We start from the raw sequence: 19,151 nt of genomic DNA, 5'->3' as shown, positions 1-19,151 counted from the left end.
GTGCTATCTCAAGAAGTAATTACACATACTTAATAGTACAGTATATTAAAGTATGCCTTAAGGTATATTTACTGAAAAGCAATTCTGGCTTCTTGATTAAACACAGGTTTTAGATCATCCTCTTCAAGGAACAAACCCCTCCAAACGTTAAGCTTCAAACAAAGCACGGAAAACTAAAGCAGACCTCGACGGCACGGAGGCAAAATACACTCAAGTAGATCTGAGCAACAACTGCCCATGCACAGCTGTATACGCTTCCAGCTGTGCACACACACCAACGAGCCGAAGAGAGGGGAATGCCTCCAAACCTGGCTGTACTGAAGGGGAGGGGCAGAAAGGAGAGGTGGCACTGATGTTCTTACTGACCCTCTACTTTTCAAGCCTTGACATCTGTGGTGAGAATAACAGCCTAGGCTGCGTGTCCCGTGCAGTCTGGGAGAGGACTTCCTTTATCTTCTGCTGGAAGGCAACTGACTGCTAATAATTCTGTATTCAACAACTATGACTACGTCAGGTAGGAGACTGAGCTAGAAAATGAAAAGGACTTACTAGAATCTCTAACGGTCACCAAACCATACAACCACCATCTGAACTGAAAAGCACAAAGATGTTTTTAAAAGCTAGTATTAATGCATTTCTATAAACTCCATGCTAGCTTTCAAAAAAGTAACCTAATGATAGTTTGCTATAGCGAATACTGTTCTTAATGTAGGAAAAATCTTTATTTCTTATTTTGTGAAACATTCAAACCTTCAGAGTAACATGGAATTGTTTTAGGACTCTGATTTTTTTAACCGCATTAGAATAATTTATATTACATTCCAGTCACACTGGCTGATAATTTTTTTACACATATATTAAAAATATATATATTTAACTTCTGTGATCACTTTCAAGTGGCATGATTGCTCTGTTTTCTGAAACATAGTAATTTCCTTAAGACAACTTCAAGCTGTTCATGATCACCTTTCTAAAAAGAAAGGACATCTGATAAGAAAAACAAAACTCCCACTCTCCCAACAACTTTTCTTGTATATTCAGAAATAAAAACAGACATTCAAACTACTTTTACGAATAGACAAGCAGTATTTTAGTGTTAAACAAACACATTTTAGAGTGGTAGAGGCGTGGGCTGTGCATTGATTTGGCAAATGTAGATATCCCTGGAATATCTAGAGAACAAACCCAATTTCAGACTCTGAAAACAGCAGGTTTTATTTAGCCAGGCGGGATGAGGTACTATTCTTCTCTAGATGACCTCTGCTTTCAAAGTAAAAGGGCTTAGTCCTGCTTCCGAGAGCATCAAAGCAGTATCACAACATAAAGCAGAACATGTCACAATACAAATCTTCCTTTGTTTCATACTGATATTGATTTTGATTTTTATATGGTGGAAAAAGATAAAAATGAGACTTTAACAAATATCAAACCATTTCCATGAGAAAATAATATTCCTGTTGAAAATCACGAATTAGGACACATTTAATTTTATTCTGCTCTTGCCCCTGATCAGCATTAATTTTTTCATTTAGTTGTCATTTAATGTAACTTCTACCACTGGACTCATCAGAAATTATTTTGTAACTATCAAAATAATGTTATTGTGATAGTACTAGTGTCAGTCATATAAAAAGTCAGAAAATAAAGCATTAATCGAAGAAACATTAAGATACTCAATATGCAGTTAAATCAAAGTATAAAAGGCACAAAGCTGATCCTCCCATCCTCTGACCATCTCTCCCCAAAGAAAGGGACCACAGGTGATGGATGCAACAGAAGAAACAGCTTAGCAAGAAATAAGAATTAAAACAAAGAAGAACCCACAAATGTCAGAAAGAACAAAACCTAGGAAGACAACACAACAAGGAAAACCAAGCACTACATAGGATATTAAAGAGAAAAATGATCCACAGGAGAATGGCAACTGTTACTATGAGCTTCCTACAACTACCTCTGCCTTTGGATATTTTTAAAAAATTTATTAACCTGACAGCAGGAAACTTTATACAGATTGCCCCCTGACAGGGTGCCAGCTTGGTATAAGCACTTGCTATCTCTTTGTTTAGCATAAGGAAATCAAGAGAGGTGTTAAGTGGTGCCATGTGCACATTTGGGCAAATCTAACTTCGCCTCCGTCTGCCTCACCTGCACATTTCCATGGAGAACTTGCTTAATCATGTGAAGTCCAATAGAAACATCCACTTCTCCTTCCTTCTCTTTTCTACGTTTGTTTCCTTTTTAATGTGCAAGTGTCTGATCTATTATTAATCTCAAAACACAAACCGGCAAGGATCTCAATCAAAGAAAGTAACAGTTCTTTCACAAATTACCTGTTTACTGTCTAGTAGCCAGCAACTCCCCTTTGAAACAGCCAGCCATTTATGTTGCTTTTAAACAAGTTTGTTTGTTGTTATTTTTATAACTTCAAAGACAGGGAGAAGAAAGATTAACTAATTAAAAATGAACTATTTGTCATTCAGTCATACCAATTACATACTAGGATTTCATTCTTTTTTTCCTTCCATCTCTAAGGTTAGTTATTTTGTATATAAATACAGAAAATCAGACTGCAAGCCTCATTTAAGAAACACATAACATACACTTAGCTCAAAAAAATTTAGCAAAGAAGTAATTAGAAATTCATGAGAACAAACAGAATTGTCTTTAAAAAAAACCACAATTATCTTCCACCATACTCAGAATAGCTTTTGTTGTTTGTTTGATTTTTTTAAATAAGCTCTCTCTGTCAGAATTCAGGCACAACAATAAGAGACTGATTTATTTCCATACAACCAAGGGAATTTATAAGCGGGGCTGCATCACCCCAATATTGCTTTCTTTGAAGGTTAAAGGAGTACGATTTCAGTCTCCTTAGAGTTGGAATATACGTGCTAGCATCAGTACCACCACTGCCCAAGCTACCTGCGATACCTAGGCATAGCAGGAACACTGAGCTGAGGATGGATTTTCTATCTTACCATTGCATCGTGCTTTGTGTTTAAATAGTCATAACATCTTTTTAGGCTTTAATGGGCATTTACTCCCTATTCACAAGTGCATCCCCCACTGACTTCAGTAAGAACTCTGCCAAGGAATCAGACAATAACATTATTCAGAGTAGTTATTCAAGTCCCTAACTGTTTGCAAACACCTATTTTAAAGTGCTCATGTCAAATATATCCTTCAGAAAAAAAAAATAATCACATAGCCGGATCTTCAGATTCTTTGAAAACTTATTCGTTAATTGAGCAAGACTACATTTTAGAAAATGGATTTACAAGCCTGTATAATGACCCGGTTCTGTAAACCTCCCACCCATTAACGTTCCTCATTGACACAGTCTTTGTAATGAAACTGTGCTCCTAATCCGCAGATTACTTGCTTTAATAAAAGTATCACACATTCAAGCACTAGCAGGATCGGTCCTCTGGCCCTTACGGATGGCATGGAAAAACGACAGTGTCTCAGAACAAAGCAATCCACAACGTGGAAATTACTGAATAAAATTATGTGAAGAGACAAGAATCTTTATGTGCAGATTAAACATATTTCAAATGTTTGCTGCATCTAAAAGGTGGCTCTGATTTTAATATTGAGACCATTTGGGCCATGTACTTCCCTATCAGAACCGAAACATTCACTAGAACTTTAAAATGCAGCAAGAGTGACAAACACACACTGCTTGCTTTCACTGAAATTACCAAACCTTATCAAAGTGTTCCTGACGGGCAGATCTTACAGGCCTTTAAAATTTGAAGATATAACCAAAACACTGAGAATCATCCTTAAATACACTGATAAAAGAAAAGCTCTTAGTCTGAGGGCCTTTTTTCCCCCCACAGGCTAGATACGCTGTTAATGACGATAATGTGAGCTTCCTCACAGCAACCTGGCAATGACCTCTGCTCTGACCTGCAGAGACCACCGTCTCAAGAGGTAAAAGACAATTTAGTCCTTTATCCTTTGTAACTGAAATGACACCAGTGCCATAAATTCTAATCAAGACAACTCTGATTTTAAAAAAAATAAAAATAAAATTGGATAATGTATGTTTCCTTAAAGAGCAATACAAGGGATCTACTATCAAAACACAATCAGTTAGAAACAACTCTACCCCGTTCTGCTACAGCATATACGCGTATGCTTATATAGAAAGATGCGTGCAGTTCTGAAACATGGGGAACAATACGGGAAAAGAAAACAAAATCCCAAAGCCAATGCAGGGGTTTGAACATAAACCCTTGTTTATGGAAATGCGTGCAGATTCATTTAATTCGCATATCCCTGCTCTATATTTCAAGCATACACAGCATTATGAAAAAAGCAAAAAATGGTAGTGAACCAAATGAAACCACAGTCTTTAGATACAGTACAGGAAAACTAAGATTTAATTTCACTGGAACAAAACCTTGCCAGCAAAAAAAAAAAAAGTTAGCAGTCAATTTTTTGCTGTCCTGCAATTATTAAATAGGAAACACTTGTGCTCCACAATTACAGGCTCGGTCTTGCACTCACTATATACTTACAGCTTTATTTATTTCAATAAGTTTGATGCTTAGAACTGCAGGCTCGATCTCAAAAAGCAACTTTTTATAATACAGCAAAATTACCTCAACATGCAAGTGCATTCCCAGCTTTCTTTTTACCATCATCTAATTATGTCACAAATTACCTTCAATTAAGGATGAATTATGGACTGAATCTAACTCCAGGAAAGCCAGCCTCAGTCCACTGGGGGTTTTGGTGCTTGGACTAGCCATTTCTTTCCTCAGATTTTTACTGTACAAAGAATTTTATGCACAGTATATCCCTGATGTCTATACCAACTTTTGAATCTCAACAGTTATAACACTACACAGCTAAACATGAAGCAGTTTTTTTCTTACTAATATTTTTTTTCAGACCAATACTTCATAACTTATTCTAAATTGGCTTAAAGATACTGTATAAAATGGCAACTAGGATTAATTAATTTAGGATCAAATCCTGATGTGTTTATTCAAGTGAAGCTACTACTTAGCATTAACGAAAGCTTTCTCTAGTAAGAGCCGTGGCATTTGGCCTGAATTACTATTTTCAAGCATATTGCGTGGGTAAGACAAGTTGATCTGAAAATGACACTGCGAGGAACGTCAGCCGACAGACTCAGTTTCTCTGTTTCTTAACAATATCATATGATTAAAGTAGGAGGTACTGCTTCACAAATATTTTAAAGAGTAAATAATACACCACAAGATCTCTTGCAAAGCAACTTCGTCTCATACTGCTCCGCAAAACTGCGATTTCTGTAACTGAAGCACTGTACCTGTGCTAACTCTACACTTCAAAACTGTACTTCTGAGCTAATATGTTTCAGGACAGAGTCCTTTACCAACATTTTGTGCTTCAGAAAGTAGTTTTCACCATGTTTTTTACTTCCTTCTTATTTCACATGATTTCAGTATCAAAAGTCTTTTGCACACAGGTATGCAGATTCCCAAGAGTCCACTGGTATAAGCACACAAACGGAGGATTGCAGATGCAAACTCCCCAGCCTACAGGATAGCCTTTTCTTTAAAAACAAAACAAAACAAAACCACAAACAAAAAAACCCAAACAGAAAGCCGCAACAAAAACACACCAAAAAACAACTACCACCACCAAGAGAAAGCAAGCAAGCAAACAAGAATCAAGCACAACCCCTCTAATCACAGCTGCTCCTGCCATCACTCACAGGTAACAACGGCACCACAGTGACAAAGTGCATCTTCCCAGACACCTGTGCACCAGTTTCAGGTGGGAGCTATTTCACATCGTCAGAAACTTATCCCAGCTCCTGCTGGTATTTCTGAGACTCAAAGACCTGCAGCATTCACCTGCTTTGTCACTGATAGCAAAGCACCCATAAGAGAAACAAAAGTTTACTGCATATCTTCCTAAGTCAAAAATTAGCATAATTAATTGTACTCCTGCACTTTCCTCACCTGCAGCAGGCACTGTTGTTGAAGAAGTGCTGTTTTTATAATTAATTGTGCTATCTGCTACCAAACCAAAAAGCAAATACACACTGTTTCTATGGTATGCAGTGAAATACCAAAACAAGGAAGTTTGAGAAAAAGGAGGTGGATTTTAGGAAAAGGTACAGGTGAGCAATGCAAGTCCTTGCAGAAATAAACCCATCCATCACAAGAAACTAAGCAGAATGCATCCGGTGAGAAAGAAGAAAGCTCTCCCATCTAATCATTCAACTCTGTTCATCTATATGAAAATAAGACTTGTGAAACATTGCTAAAGTCAACAAGACACTCAAATGCTGGTCATTCATTCCAGCTAAATCGGTATGTCGTTTTCACAAATTTTTCAAAAAAACGTGAAAGCAGCAGCATGGAAAAACTTTGTTCTTTATGGACCTGCCTCCTCCCCTTGACTTTCTAAAATGCTCCTCCCTCTCCTGCTTAACAGATTTGGGGCAAATTTTCACACAGCGTGTATTAAATGTAATATTGTAAAAAGAAAATTATCTCTGATCACATGAAAGAAAGTTGGAGGAGAAAATTGTCAATTTCTGTGCCATCACATATCAGTAAGTCCAACAATAATTTAATTTCAGAGACTGTAAAGAAAGGCCCAAACATACATTCTTAACATGCTATTCATAACATTAAACAAAGAGAAACAGCAAGAGAATAATGCTCCATATTTATGTATAAAAGCTTTAAGCAAAACTACACTTAATTATTTTAAATGTTTACTGTAAATCTGTCTTAAGGGATGCATCTGTGACATAAAGGCTAATCATCTTTATTTAAAATTTGCTCAGTTTGATCCTCAAATGTATCAAAATAGCCCCATTGTCCTTCCTTTTATGTTCCCAAAGTTACTAAAATTAACTGACAAGGGCTGCTGCTAAAAAATCTGTAGCATCTGTCACAATTGTAACAGAACCTCGATAAATGGTACGTAAGTTCCTACTGAGGCAGTTGAACTATTTCACCTACTTTTGTTTACTTGGGAACATCTTCTTAGCACTATAAGAATCAGGCTAGCAAACATCTTACACTCACCAACAGAAACAGCACAATATATTAATTTGTAGCTTTTTCATTAGTGTTTTTAGGGACATAAATTATATTTGCAGTTCAGAAGACAACAAGATATTGTTGCACATCATTTCTATATCCCACACGGCAACTCTAATGAAAGTGTGTGTGTATTTCACTATCACCGTAGAGCATCCAAGTGACAATGGCTCAAAAAATATCCTGCCTTTTATTACAAGACTTGCCTGATCTAAAACCGAACAGACAGAGGTTTCACTAACCTCAAAAGTCTGTTTTTTGTTTTGTATATGCCTTGCTATATTTAATAGATGCATCCTAAACATTTCAGCAAAAAAAATACATAGACACAGATGAAGATATTTATACTTCTCTAGACAACTAATAGCCCTCTGAATTTTAGACATTACAATTCTTTCCTGGATGAAATGGACTAAAACAATTATTATATGCTTTTTGAACATTCAAACTACTAATGGAAAATATGCTTTCCATGGAAACAAAGATTACTAAGAGGGTGCTTAAAAATGGATGTGATATTCAGTCATGGTCATTACTGTAATCCAGAAATTAAATTTTAGGATTTTTAAATTATTATTATTTTCCCATCTCTGTATGAAGTTCTTTAGTAAAACATTTTGTCCTATATCTTTTAGTAAGAGGTAAAGATTTTTTAAAAAGAAAATTGCATGTATTCTTTTGTTTTAAAAAATCTTGCAGCTCTCACTATAGCTGGAATACTGAAATCTGAACACTGCTACAGATTTCCTTACAGATTATGAAATCAAAACTTGAATCTTAGAAAATGGGCTCTCACTCTCTCTCCCTTAAAGCTGCATTGCCTTTAAACAAGATATTTTTCTCTTCAACTTCCACCTATAGGATCATGTAAAATAAGGAAACGCTCCATTTCTATTAAGGTTTGTCTAACGTCACAAATGGAAATAATTAAAAGGAACTCCCAGTCCCTCTAAACCCAAAATGTCGCTATGTACCATATAGTGCTGCTCCAGCTCAGACATCTATCAACATCTATCACTCAAGCACGCGCCTCAACAACTCTGCTCCCTTTTCTGATTAGAGATCAGAGTTGCTTGAGTTGGCTTACAGGGTGTCATCCGTTTGAATGACAGATGTCTGTGCTGGAGTGCCACTCTTGCCGCTATTGTTTTGATTGTGAAAGGTTACACTTATCTGGCATAATTTAGACTACTTAAAAATAAATAAAAATTCAAAAGGTAATTTCTCTTTGCACAGGCTTTAGAAGAGATATTTCATTTCTAATTTAAATTCCAAAACATCAGCTCCATGTGCAGTACTCTTGGTAGCCTTTGTTTATTCACTACAGAGTGTTTTCTATGGGAATGTTTCAGCTCTCTTCAGCCAGCTTTACCTTTACCATATAAAATGATAACTTTTCAGTTTAATCCATCCTTAGAAAAAACTGGTAGCATATGAGACACCTCAGCACCTAACGCAATAAATGTTAACGAACTACTTCAAGAAAATGATCCCCCCTCTATTTTTATTTATTTTTTTTTTTACATTTGAGACCATGGCTCAAAAGAAAACATAAAATATCTGCAACTTGCATAAAATAAGTTCATTGTTGACAAAAGTTTTCAGGACTGACGCTGTCATTCTGGTAACCAGTTGCAATGAGAGCAGAAGCCTGTATGCCTGCACGCTCCAAGCTACTCCTTCATACTTACAAGAAAATTGAGCGAACAAAAAAAAAAAAAAAAGGAAAAAAGAAAAAAAAAAGAACGGAGGGAGATTGCTCTTCCGGACAACATGGTAGCAGTGAAATGAAATACCTAGACAGACTTACCGAAGAGCTTGCTGGGAGTGTCCTCGCTGTCATTTGATTCCACAGGCGCAAGCAGGGGCTCATTCAGCTCGTTGTCTGAAGTAGCTGCCTTGTCCTCACCTCTCAACTCTGCATTCATTTCACTCCGCAGTGACAGCAAGGGCTTACTGACTTGTCCAGCTATCATTGGATCCTAGGATGGGGGGGGGGGGAGAAAAAAAAAAAAAAAAAAGAGTGAGGGGGGAAAAAAAGTGGCAGCTTTGGTGTGCGTATACTCTCTCTTCCACTCCCTCTCTCTCTCACACACACACACATACACACTCTCTCTCTCTCTCTCTCTCTCTTATCTCTGGCTGCTCCTGCTGTTATTGCTGGCTGCAGTCAAGTGAAGAGCTATTACAGATCCAATGAGTTTTCCATTACTCCCCACCCTATTAAAGCTCAACTAGCATGTGAGAGATTCAGGATGCTTTGGAGAAAAACTTCTATGAAAGCAACATAACCAACACAGCTTTAATTGTGGGATGTGCTTTTGTGTGTGTGTGTATGTTTTTACACCTCACCCTGTCCTTAACGTAGTAAGAAAAGAAATTCCTGTATGCTCTAACGCCACGGAAGAAGAGCACCCTGTGAGCGCTCCATAGTGATTTAAAGAGGCATCCCCAGCTGTACAACATTAACAAAATCACAGTTTCTATCATTCCAGCATTTCTATGAAAATGCACAGCAGCAAATAGCTTTTTCATTACATACATTCAAAAGAGATACAGATTTCTTCTAACTATCCCTGTCTTTGGGATACTATGCTCCAAAAGTCCATAAACACACATAAAAGCACACATTTTTCTTTTGAAAATAAAAAACATAGGAACCATTTTTTTAAAAGATAAAATTAGGGAAGATACTTACACAAACAGTTTGCAATTATTCTTGTGTTTGCAACATTATATCCCCCGTAAAACATTACACATATATACACATTTAGATTTTTCTCTTGATGATTTGGATCTGTTTTATCTTCTGCTCACTGAGGACATTTGGGGGTCAGGCATTATTTCCAAGCACACTCTGTTATTCCGTTTGCAAACTAATAGGCATAATATCACGACAGCATGGAAACCAGAGGGGAAAAAAAAAACAAAACTAAAAAAAGGAAAGGAACAAGTGACCTTGTTGCGCTCTCTGGCCGCTATTTATTGCAAAGTTCATGCCTAAATGGTTCTTATGCAGAGAACAGGTGACCAGCGAGCAAGTAGGTTGGTTAGCATGTTCCCTCTGTCCCGTCCTCACATTGGTCGATGTTTGCCTATGGGTTTTTTAATGTATTCATGTCTGAAAAGTGAATTTGATATGACACATGATAATCTATGAAAATGTTAATCAATACAAATAGTTTAAGCTGTCATCAAATGCACTTCTTTAGTCAATACTCATATCGCTGAAAACAATGTCACTGTCACCAGGGCTTAATTTGCACAGCACTTAAATATTGGACTCTGTGCATCAATGCACTCCTCTTCAAATACTGTAGGTAAACACATTTTCTCCCTATTTAAGGCTGAAGCACTCAGCACGCATTTAGCTGAGCTGAATCCTCCCTTTTGAATACCTTGATAGGTCCACTGGAGGGCAAAATTAATACTTAATTGAATCTCACAGTCATCAAAATAATCAATACTTTTTTATTATTTATTCTTTACAGTCTGTTGACTGTTTCAAACCTCTGAGGGAACGGTGGAAAGGATTCATGGCTTTGAAACACTGTCATTTAACAAGGTAATTTTCAGTGGGGCATTAGGGGTTGTGAAACATATAATAAAACAAAAATGGTGGCTTATAATAGGAAGAAAGAAAAGAATTATATTTCTGCCATCTAACAAAACAGGATAAATAAAAAAGCAAGTGCGAGAGGGAGAGGGAGAAAGGAGGGGGGAGAGGGATAGAAAGACTGGCTTTTGAAGGGTTTTATCATATCAAGAGCAGAGCTGAGCTTTCATAATGCTGACATTTCTCATCCTGACAATCCTAAACAAGTGGAAAGGATGAGATCGCAGATATCATCTTTCATCACATTCCCCAGCTTAAGAACCAACATGACAGCTTCTCTCCCCTTTACACTGTTAATTACTAAATAAAATACTGCTCTCTGTCAGCATTAGATTATTGCAGATAGCAACCACAAACATTACTCCATTGTTTTGGTTTGCCTTTTTTTTTTTTTTTTTAAACCAGTGATACCTACCTTGAACTCTTCAGAAAATAAATTAGGCTTGTGTCTACATATTGTAAATATATGAAACATAATCAATTTAATCAATGTGGTCAATTCATGTTATTGTCAGGCTAAATTGCTGGTGATTTATTAACATTTCATTTACTGTATTTATTAGCCAGCAACAATCTGAACATTTCTTAGGTGTTTCTGGGGAGGAAACAGAAGTTAGCAGATTTCTTTTGCAGATGCTGTAAAAAACTCTGATTTGATTTGCCTCATATTCATATTACATTATGGACAGTCATTTATTAAAGCAAAAATTTTGTTTGTTTGCTTTCATATAGTAAATAATGTATTTTAGCAGATTTTGCAGCTAAAGGTCACTGTGAACACAAACAGCATTGTTTCAAAGTCTGGGGTGCTGCCCTCAGTTTCAGCTGTTCAAAACTAACATCAAGATTTGTTCCATAACGAATTTAAATCAGGACAAATTTGACCCTTTTCATCAAAGTATTTTGGGGAGGAAACTAATCCTGCCCACAGAGTTACACTGCTAATCTGAGGACTAACAGCAATTTAATGGAGGATGCTGAATCAGTAGGATTCTAGATTAAAGTCTCAGCTGCCAAATTTTGAAGTTGAATATATGAAAAATGGGAGGAAGAATAATGCAGGAAATGTGACAGCACTAGGAGAAACCTCAGTCCTTAGATGTTAGTGAATTCCCAGCAACTTCAACAGGGCCAGGATTTTACCTGTTATGTACATCAATAATTCGGCCTCATCTGGAGTACTTTGTTCATTTCTGGTTAGCCCATCTAAGAAAGATACATCAGAGAGATGTGCGGTAAGAATAATAAAGAGATTGAAAGGATTGGGAATGTTTATAGGAAAAGTGAATAAGAACAAGCATGATCAAAGTATACAAAATAATAAATGGCATGGAGAAAAAGTAGATCAGGAACTATTCACCCTATCTCAGCTGAGGAGAAAAGGGGCCTCCACTGAAATGGAAGATTCATAAATCTAATAATAATAAAACACATTTTTCCAAACAGCAATTGGCGAAAACCTGTGGAACTCATTGCTGCAAGATATCACTGAGAGCTGCACCACAGTAAGCATCAACATAGTTGCTCACGTGCCTGGGCAGACTCCTAGCAGCGACTTAAAAACAGCTTTGCAAACACAGAGCCAATGACTATAAAAATTGAAATAATACAAACTGCTGCCCCTTCCCTCAGACAGTACCAGAACCTGTAGTTAACCCCCAGGGTAGCGCTCTCTGTCAGACTGTGAATGAATGACAACTTTCTCTATAAGCAGATGGATTAGATACTGTCTAAAATTCTAGCCTAGATGAAGACTAAATAAATCACTCAAACGATGGGTTGAGGGAAGGTTTATTTCCTTCAAAAACATACTTTTAAAAAATGGACATTTTTTAACTTCAGATTGTCTCTAGACCTTCAATTGCTTTCCATACTTTAGAATATGTCTCTTCTGCAGTGTATTATGTGCGATTAAAAACTATTATTTTTACAAAAAACATAATAAATTCTAATTCCAGTGTGCAGCAAGTGGCCTAGTCTGCAAAATCCCTTGGGGACCGGAGGGGTTGTTCCTGTATTTCCTAGTGGTCTCCCTAAAAAGACCTCTGGAGTAGTTGCCATGCCAGCTGCAGGACCAGCAGCCTTCTCCTCCTCCTCTGCCCACCTACAAAGTCCAGCCCAGAGAGGACCCATGGCATTGGAGAGGATGCATCGAGGCAAGGAATTGAGTGCACATCTTTTGCGGATAGTCCCATCAGGATCTGTTCTCCTCTCTGCTCTAGGTGTCTGTGGGCTTGACACTCAGCATTTGCTTTTTGGGAAGGTGTTAAAGTTCAGGTTACACTTCGCAGGGTAACACAGGATCTTCCACTGACCAACAGCCACACAGAAGTTTTAGCTTTTCATATACAAAATTGAAAAGTCTAAGAATGCATAAAAAAAGGCAAGATGAACTTTGTAAAAAGGGTTTATGTGCTTTAAGGGGTACATACAAGGGATATAATGCTTCAGAATTTCACATGGCATTATAACCATTAGTTATGTGAGAACTAAGGAATTACAATCCCCTTATTCAAAATATAACCGTACATACCACACATGTAGTGACAAATTTTACACATATCTCTTGCAGATACTCATAGAACTTGTCATCTATTTCTTGTCCAACTAGCGCTAGTATTTCCAGACTTGCCTGTTTTCTATGAGATTTCACTGACGGTTTTGTGCAGCGAGTGGTCCTCCCTGCTGTGTGTCTCCCTTAAGGGTGGCTTATAGCTCCTGTAATTCAGCTGCAATACTTGCTACACCTCTGTTCAGCTGTACCACTCCCTGATGACTTAAACAAACTGTTGGGCTTAATTTAACAGTAAAAATCATGTGGATTTGCAAATGCAAATTACAGTTCTGGTTACACACCCTCTTTTAAAAGCCAAGACCTTTACCTTCTTAACTGCAGCACTGCACAAAGTACAGGAGAACATTTATCAATGTGTTAAAAGCTTTGCCTCTGCACTTTAAGGGAAAAGGTGCAGTTTCTAAGCAAAACTATTTAGTAATCAAAGACAGCTTTTAAAGGAAACTATGTGGGTTTTGTGTGAAACATGCCCTAGGCAGAAGTCTAAAAATGGGAGAACAAACTCCTTTTATCCTTAATGCAGGACTTGGATGATGATAGGGCTTCATAAAGGCTTCATGCACTGGTTTAGCCACTGGTCTAAATTTTGTACTTACCGCACCATAAACATTGTTTGTCTGAATTTAACTACTTTAATTAAGAGAAAGAGTAAGATCCTTTGCTTTGCTTTTTATTTTGTCCTTAGTTTGAAATTACTTTGTACAGACTTTATTTCTCTGGCTTAGAAGCACTTTAAATTAGTTTTCTGATTTTTTTTTTTAAATATGAAATAAATCGTGCCTTTCCTCTAGGATTCTGATCTTGCAAAGACTTCTGTTTGGGAAATACACAGTGCATATGTTCGAGCAAACAGTCCAATTATACTACATTACTCTACATGCATATATACAATATACACATTACTCTAATGACTACACCAGCTTTTTGACATTTTTAATCAAGATGGAGCACCATCATAAACTTGGATAAAGCTATTCTAAGATGTAACTTAGCTTATACTTTTGGAGTGAGGAATACATTAGAAAGATTCTACTGCAGGAAAAGGATTTGATTCATTTTGTGTCAAGTACAGTGAAATTTAGGATTACCTTCCTCTTAGGAACTAGTCCTTCTTCCTTCATCTTATTGCTTCTAGAGGTATTCAATTTTTTTCCCATAAATAACAATTTCTCATGGACAACCTTCTTTGATTCTTTCTTCTTTAAACATTGTTTTATCTCCTGTCACTAATGTGCTGATATTTCCACCCTAATCTATCTATAATCTAGTTAATGCAAACTACCTTGAATCAACCTTTTTCCCGACAGACTCTGACCATTGCTACCTGCTGGCTGCCACTTCTCCAAAAAAAGTTACAGAGAAAAATCTTCTCATTTTCTTCACAGATGCCTGTACCACCATCCTTAGATGGATGTTTCTATAAGCAAAATAAACAAGACTGCTGATACCTGATCATTAATCTCCCTTCACTACTTTGATCTTTTACTTCTATTTACTGCATTACATACTTAAATATGAGTAATATAGGTAATATAAGTAACTTACTAAAATCTTCAGTATTGCCTCTCCTTCCTCTTACAGCAAAAAGCAGATATATCCCCCAGCTCTTCTCACTCAATATGAATATTATCACCCAAAACAGTCTCCACTTTTCTTCAACTAGAATGGTATTTATTCTCCTCATGAAAAACTCAGTAGCAGAAAAGATAGTTATTTTCTTCTCCCTTTTCTCAATACTAGTGTGACTTTGGACATTGCATTTTTCCAGCCATATTCACATTCACATCTAATGTCCACGTTGCAGTTAAAAAGGAGCATTTTCTAGTTAAAAATAACATAGATAACTAACCAGTGCCTAATTATACTTATGTTATTAATAGTAATGAACTTTAATTAACAATTTAATTTGGAAAATTAGAGAGACTGTCACTGCCCATGGTGCTTTCTTTCATTTAAATATTCTTCTCAGGTTAGGCAGTGGTGTCCTTCATTTATTTACCTAATTTTAAGTGCTCTGGAAATTGAAATGGTTAGTGCTGGTTAGTATAACTTAGCTTCTGACAGAAAAAGGGGTTTTCAGAAACTCATGGAGGTTTTCATTATAGCTTTAGGAATCTTAAAGTTGAGTGAAAGTTTTTTTAAACTAAGTTTTTATGTGGCAATGTCCCTTGAGTTGCTGTATCTTGAGACTGAGATATTACAACATGTTTCCAAATCATACCAAAAAAACCAAACCCTCACTAAACATATTCCCCCCCCTACGAAATTATTTTTGCTAATGAAAGTGTTTCACGTATTTCTTACACCTATTGAGAGCAAGCTGAAAGGTTCACAAGAGAAGCAATCAATTTGCTAGTCAGGTTTGTTCTGCAACATGCTGACTAGAGGCTGCAGGATGGGAATACACACACAGGAGCTGCACAGTAGTAAGTAGCTAGATCACTATTTATCTTATAATCAACTTGTCTGTATTGCTCTAAATGTACCTCAGCAGTCATGCTGCATACTTCAAATTGGAAAGAAAAGCAAAGGATGTTGGTTTCACCATAGAAAAAGGGAGGAACAACTATATCATTGTAGGACACTGCCTCATCTCTGGTCCAGAAAAGCCATTTCTGGAACTGGCTGGGAAAGACAGACTCACATGCATGAATCCAGACTTGGTGTTTTTCCTGACCCACATGGCACTTAGGAATCCCTAATGCCAGAGTACACACAGCACAGAAGCTTTACTCTGAATGTTGCTTTCAACTCCTGGAGTCGACCTTAATGCTTCTGATCCAATTATTAATCTGATTTAAGAATTATTCTGCTCTTCTTGTTGTAAACCATTTAATCTCTAGAGTTGAAGCTATATAAAACTTTCCTCTGTTGTAATTTGGGATTTGGCCCAATTATAATGATTACCCATATAATTGACATTTTGGCTTACTGCAAAGGAGCTTGTTCATCCGTGGACACATAGCAGAAGTTTGTATGCATACAGAGGTCAAGAGTCAGAGAAGCTACTATTCTGGGAAGCTACCATGCTCCTCAAAACACCTAACAGATAACAGCAGGCAGCCACCAGGAGAAATAACAAGTCTTGAGAGTGGCAAAAGAAAGCAGACTTCTCTTAGTTAGTTTCTTGCAGCCACACACAACAGCAAACCCCATTTTTGAGAAACTAGAAGATTGGGCCCTACAGATTGCAACAGGACAAAGGCGGAGCAGGCAGGAATAGTTTTGACTGCTGCCAACATGGTGAAATAAGCCTTCAAGAGCCTTTCCCACTTATTTCATAGAATCATTTAGGTTGGAAAAGATCTTTAAGATCATTGAATCAAGAGATTCCCTACTCTTCTGCCATCTGGTCACCTGAAAGAAGGAGATGACATAGGAGAGCAATTAAATATGAAATTAGAAGATGGTTCTATCAGGAGTAAGACTTTGACACATTTTCTTCATAGGAGTAGTGGATGATTCCCACTGCTCTGTCAGTTTTATTCTGCAGGGAGCCACATCAAACATAAGAAACCATCCAACAAAATTATAAGCCTGGAAGAGTAACTAGGATTTTCTAACTCTTGTATACTGTGGGGCCAATTTATGAGAAGACTTGAAAAAAATTTCCATTATGAAAAGGAAGACATTGTCCTCAATTAAAAAAAAATAAATTAAACATCATTGCTCTTCAGGGAAAAAAACCCAAAACATTCTACCCTAATGTAATAAACACATATTGTAGCTGTCTTTGCTCTCAAAACAAAAAATTTTCATTCACCCTGAAAATGATTTCACATGGGGTTGTTTTAGTCTCCACATTGACCACCTAAAGGAGACATGATCCTATTTACCAAATCATTGCACTATCTTCACAAGAGTACTCTTTCATGAGCCTCCCAGTTCCCTAACTTGCCCTTTTATATATATACATACACACATATATTTGCTCAATTTCTATTTTGAAGGGGCCTTAAGCACAAAGCTTCTCTTTCCAGATGATCTTGCTACATATGTTAAAAGATCCTTCTAGAACATATAGCGTCCCCTTATCAACATAATCCTGCTCTCCATGAGGAAGACCAGGCCATAAATGGCCTCTTTGAACTAAGAAATGCAACAAAATGCTCCATAGGATACTCTGAATTAGTCTTTCTTAGGTGAAAGATTGCTAATCAGGATTTCCACCACAAAGCGTTCAAATGATATTAATTTGGCCTAATCAGAATTTAGATATGATATTATATACAGTTTCTATATGTTTCCATTTGTCAGGCTTTGTCTACCATATACACACTGGAAACAACTTTGGGGGTAGAAATGTCAAAGCCAGAATTCAGTTAAAATTCCTTTCTTTTGGAAATCAGCTCATCTAGAACCACACCAAAACCAAACTTACTATAACTTTTGAGCGTTGATCATGTATGAGAGAGAAACTTCACGAGGCAGCATAGAAGGGACTCACAGCAATTGAAAGAGACTTCTTCTCTTGGTTAAACAAAAACTCGATTTTACATAACATGTCAGGATTTGCAAGTTGTAAAAGAAAGAAACCATTAACTTGAATTTCTGAAAATCAGAGCATGGGTTAAACAGTAACCTAGCTTGGCAGTTAATTCAATTACTTGCATTTGATCTAGGAAAACCCAAATCAAGATCTGTCTGTAGCTGGCCATAGACTTGGCCATATCAGGAAAGTCACTTTCTGTTTCAGGATGCATCTTCCCTGGCTTTCACCACAAATTTCAAAGACACACAAAGTAACCCTTCAAAAGAAAATTTGTTGAAATGGGGACATATGAGTTTTAGTGCAATGAAGCAACCTTTTCAAGTAAAATCTTTCTTTGCTGAAGATTTTTAAAGTAGTTCTAATCTAATTCCAGTTTCATCCAGCTCTTGGTTTGAACGCCACTTTTAAAAACAGTTACAATCTATAATAAAATATACAGTCACAACCTAGACCAGGTTTGGAAATTTGGTATATATTTTTTGTGAACCTTTCAAAATCCTTTATCAATAAGACTTTAATACTTAAACAAAATCATACCAAGCAAGTCAGGACTTCACCAGAATATCACAATCCAAAATTGCTTGAAAATCTTCATTTCGATATCAAATTGTTCTTTGTCAACTTGAAGCAAGTGAGAAGGTCTGCCTTGAGTTCTTCTTCAGCCTTCTGAATGCTTCCAAATCTGAATCTAAACTTAGAATAGCTCAGCCTTGATTTTATATATTATGTGATTAACAACGTAGTCAACTCTCATGGGTCCTTTTCATGGCACTTGCCTTAATACAGCATACTTGAATTCTAGTGACAAGTATGGGAAATTACTTATCTCACAGCATTTTTACTGATACCATACCTTCTGGGGTGGACCCTCAGGTTTCATTTTATCTACTCTGTACATAGAATAAAATCGCAATAATGCCTTTCTATTGAAGAAACTGAAAGCTTCACCTGCACTGAGCCTCACAGACTAAAATGTTCTTTTTACAGATACTAGAAGATGCAATACCATAAAATATGCAACTCCCAGGTTAAGAGTAAGAATCTCAAATAATTTTGAGCTCATCTGACAACAAAACCTGCTGTTATATTATAACTGCTAAACATACTTAATAATGCCACAAATACTGCTGATCAATAATGTTATGCTTTTTCATTTTCCAAGGCTTTCCCATTGATAAATGAGTGCAAATTTTTTTTTTTATCATTAAAGAGGCTCTTCAGGGTTACTTTTCTTCATAGCAGGTCTTCATCAACACCTGGGTACCACATCATTCTTTTCACATTGTAGATCACAACATCCTAATTTCTAATTAAATGTATTCCAAATTCAACATGCCTTTAACTGTCACACAGCTCACACTTCTAATACAATTAGCATAAGGACTTGGTTTTCTTTAAGAACTTTAAGCC

General features: G+C 36.7%; 1 protein-coding gene across 3 annotated transcripts in view; it reads right to left on the bottom strand.

Moving 5' to 3' along the window:
* POU6F2 (POU class 6 homeobox 2) overlaps positions 1-19,151 on the bottom strand; it is a 313,991-nt gene that overhangs the window by 243,948 nt on the left and 50,892 nt on the right. For all 3 annotated transcript variants that reach the window (XM_063323941.1, XM_063323942.1, XM_063323943.1), the window contains exon 2: positions 8,869-9,040. In XM_063323941.1, coding sequence (XP_063180011.1) covers positions 8,869-9,040 — 172 coding nt within the window. The remainder of the gene's footprint in view (positions 1-8,868; positions 9,041-19,151) is intronic.

Source organism: Chroicocephalus ridibundus, chromosome 2, assembly GCF_963924245.1.
Source record: "Chroicocephalus ridibundus chromosome 2, bChrRid1.1, whole genome shotgun sequence".
Taxonomy (NCBI): domain Eukaryota; kingdom Metazoa; phylum Chordata; class Aves; order Charadriiformes; family Laridae; genus Chroicocephalus; species Chroicocephalus ridibundus.
The sequence above is the reverse complement of the archived record's forward strand: the minus strand, read 5'-3'. Positions and strand labels throughout refer to the sequence as shown.